Source organism: Sinocyclocheilus rhinocerous, unplaced genomic scaffold, assembly GCF_001515625.1.
Source record: "Sinocyclocheilus rhinocerous isolate Xijiao unplaced genomic scaffold, SAMN03320098_v1.1 scaffold298, whole genome shotgun sequence".
Classification (NCBI taxonomy): Eukaryota; Metazoa; Chordata; class Actinopteri; order Cypriniformes; family Cyprinidae; genus Sinocyclocheilus; species Sinocyclocheilus rhinocerous.
The window spans coordinates 174,532-178,371 of record NW_015650702.1 but is presented as its reverse complement, the minus strand read 5'-3'; the positions used below and the strand labels follow the sequence as shown (position 1 = coordinate 178,371).

The following is a 3,840-nucleotide window of genomic DNA, read 5'->3' as shown; positions in this document are numbered from 1 at the left end:
CACTCCCCTGCCCCCCCGCCCACCCCATTTAAAACCAAATCAGGGAAGTACCTTCATGACCCCTAATTAATAAGAAAATGATCGTGCTTTATAGCTATTTTACCTGAAGTGTCCCGATTGAGAAAGCCTTCCATCATGACAAGCATGCTTTGAATCTTATCAATAGCTTACCCCTGCCTTCCCCACCCTAAAACTGGATCGAGTGAGAAATGCCAAAGCAGACTTTTGTTCAAACTGACAAGTGGGTACGTCAGGGCAGGCCACTTGCACCTGTAACAGATCTGATGCACACTAGATGTGCGGCAGCCAGAGGTGGAGGGTGGGAGATGAACTATAGTCTTCAAGAACTTTACATGATGTCACACTCTAACTATAGAACTGCTATTTTATTTGGTACCAAGTCTTGCTGGATGGATAGGAACAAGTTATTATATATTATCCGGTTTTTATGTCTGTGCTATGTACACATCTTTACAATCTCTTCCTGAAAAGTTGTATCAGTTCATAGACTTGGAAAAGAAAGAAAGAAAGAAAAAAAAAAAAAAAAAGCATAATTGTTTAGGTTTTTTTTCTCTTTTTTTGTTGGCACTTGCTTGGCATTTCTGTCAGCATCTGTGATGGCCTTATGTTCTATTGCAGCCTATTAATGCCAGTCTGTTACTGCCAACATTCAATGAAAACCAGTTGGTAGAGTGCAAGAAAGTGCCATGTTGTTTCTCAACTGGAGACCTGTGAAAGACACAGAAATATTAGAGATATTTCAACAAAATGTCAGAACATAAACCAAATGCCAGACTAACTATAGACCTTTAGATATGTAAAGCCTTTAAAACCTGAAGGCTAAAAAAAGTGATACAGATCAGCAGTTTATTTTTTTATTTTTTTTCAATTTTAAACATACTTTTTTTTTTTTTTTTACACTACCGTGTTTGGGGCCGGCACAAATTTTTTTTTTTTAAACAAATTAATTTTCTTATTTAGCAAGGATACCCTATATAGATCAAAAGTGACTCTAAAATATATAACACTGTTCTTTTGAACTTTCTATTAATTAAAAAAAATCTTAAAAAAAAAAAAAAGTGTTGTTAAACTCTTTACAATGCTGATAATAAGAAATGTTTCATAAATACCAGATCAGCATATTAGAATGATATTAGAATGATATTAGAATGATTTCTGAAGGAGACGGTAGTGCTGGGCGGTATACCGGTTCATACGAATTGTTTATTTTTGTTATGATATGAATTTTTAAAATACCGCAATAAGTATGTCACTTAAACAACGTTCGGAACGCAACGCTGTTTAAAAGTGGTCACTTTTCACGGTTGCACTGTGGTGAGGGAACAGCTGTAGGCTATGTGTTACTAAGCGTGAAAGTTCTGAAACTGAAGCTGTAGAACTAATAGAATGTGATGACACAGAAGAACTCATCCACAATATCCACATTGACCGCCACAAATATCCACCGCCCCCTGCCATCAGCTCCCGCGTCTCACACACACGAGCGCGACTTTAGCACTAGATTTAGCAACTTTCAGACCCTTTTAGCGGATTTTTTCCATAGAATATTCATACTGACAAACCTAGCGACTTTTTTGGATAAACCTTAGCTATGGTTCAGTTGGAAGATTTGCCAATTGATAATGAGCGACACCTGCACCACTCACCGGTCTCGAGTCCCACGGAGGAGCTCCGAAAGGATAAAAGGAGGAGTTACGACAGTGAAAGAGGAGCCGCTCTTTAGTGTAGATGCATGTTGATTTTATCAGACGATGTCGCGATTATAAATGAGAGTGACTCCTGGTTAACATGTATTAAAAGGGGTCGTGTTTAGTCACTATTTAGTGTGGTATTTTTTGACAATATTCACTCATCATGACAGTAAAATAGGGCATTCTAAGTCAATATACTGCAGTATTTCCTCTCTTAATCAGTAGAAAATATGGTTAACACCCGGTCATGCATGAAAAAAAAATACCGTCATGTACCGTGAAACCGGTATAATTTTGAAAAAATACCGTGATATCAATTTTTGGTCATACCACCCAGCACTAGGAGACAGGACACTGAAGACTGGAATAATGGCTGATGAAAATTCTGCTTTGCCATAAATTACATTTAAAAATATAATGAAACCAAATTTGTAAAAAAAAAAATAATAATAATGTTTTTACTGTATTTTCAATTAAATAAATGCAGCCTTGGTGAGAAAGAGACAACTTTTCCTACCAACCCCAAACTATATGTATACCATTTTAAAGGATACTGCCACTGTGTAAATAAGAGGCAAACAGTGCAAAAATTTCATAAGCCCTGAGAGGTCTATAGGGTCTATAGCTTACCTAAGACAGTCTAAGCAGACAAAAGAGACACTAATGTTACCTAACATCTTACCACTGAACCTCCATTTTGAACAAGCTTTGGGAACTTGTTATAACAGGTTAGCTCGCACGATTACTATGGCAGAACTCTACTCAGCCTGACAAAAGCTCTATTCTGAGGGGATTAGCCCTGTATGGTAAGGTGAAGCAATTTAAAAATTGTCTTATTTTAATCCTGTACAAGTGTCAGTAATATTTTCCTGACTTTATAATTTTCACATGCAGATAAATTTTAATGCACCATTTACAATTTCTTTAAAAATCAACATGGTAATAAAATCATGTAAAATCATGCAAATCAACATAAAAAGCCTGTAGATCTACTCTGTGACCACATCCAGTCTTAAGGTGGATAACTGCCACCATTCGTCAAGGATAAAACCCCATTCAGCTAAGGGGTGGCTTTAAAGCCTGCAATAATGGTTCTTTGCATTTTCTGGCTCTGTGTTTGGGAGTTGTCTGTCAGTCAGTCAAGTTGGGGAAGAAGAAAAAAAACGGTCACAAGACTTTGGCAGTAAAATGAAAGGGTAAAAGTCCACTTGCTTACCCTGAAAATAGTGAAGCTACAAGCTGCTAGATGAATATCACTCGAAGGCAGTCTCTTGGCTCTTTCTTACACAGCGGGCAACTTTTCTTTTGAATTCACCATGTCTGTCTTCCCTCCACTCTTTCTGAAATATTAAACAGATAAAAAAAATTAATACACATGTAAAAATAAAGGTGAAATGTAACTTCTCATTTATGAGGAAAGGTATGGTGAAAAGTACAGCATCACATTCAGCTAAAGTGCACACGATGGAACATGAAGCAAATTATTTATTAAATATCTACTGATAAACATCTATAGTCAGTCAAGTTCAGTAGGTTCAACAAGTTAGCATTAGACTTACTGCTGCATCAACATTGGCAGGGGAATCTCCATTGGGGTCAGCAAGCATTGAGATGACGCTAATCATGATGGTCTCTACGGTGTGAATGGGGAGCCAGCGCTCTTCTGGTTTTTCATAGCCGTATTTATCCTCCCCCGGCTCGTGCAATATCGAAATACAAACATCACCATTTTTGTCAACTGCAAACAATACAGAGAGAAGACATGAGATTTGATGGCAGTTATTACAGAGCCTTACAATTAACCACTTTTACTGTTGCATTTAATTTAATAGACCACTGAAAATCATAAATATGGTGGCTGATAGCATTAAATTACCACCAATAAATGGCTAACAATAACACACAAGTTGCCGGGAATGTGCATAATTTTAAAGGTTTACGCCATAATTTTATGAGGCTGAATTCACAATGTTAGGTGTTGGTGTAAGTCCAAGCGAACTGCATTATCAATTAGCAAAAAAATTAGTGAGTGCAGCTTAAAGAATAATGGATGTTTAAATTCAGTGGAAATCTGCAAACAAAACAAAACAAAAAAGCTTCAGCTGAAAGTCTTTTTTTTTTTTTTTTT

At 36.7% G+C, this 3,840-nt stretch overlaps 1 protein-coding gene across 2 annotated transcripts in view; it reads right to left on the bottom strand.

Annotated features, from left to right (window-relative positions):
- Positions 1–19: 19 nt before the first annotated feature.
- LOC107712369 (ubiquitin-conjugating enzyme E2 G1-like) overlaps positions 20–3,840 on the bottom strand; it is a 7,290-nt gene continuing 3,469 nt past the window's right edge. For both annotated transcript variants that reach the window (XM_016517599.1, XM_016517598.1), the window contains exons 4-6: positions 3,272–3,450; positions 2,929–3,052; positions 20–729 (exon numbers count right to left, since the gene is read on the bottom strand). In XM_016517599.1, coding sequence (XP_016373085.1) covers positions 2,966–3,052; positions 3,272–3,450 — 266 coding nt within the window. In that variant the 3' untranslated portion in view covers positions 20–729; positions 2,929–2,965. The remainder of the gene's footprint in view (positions 730–2,928; positions 3,053–3,271; positions 3,451–3,840) is intronic.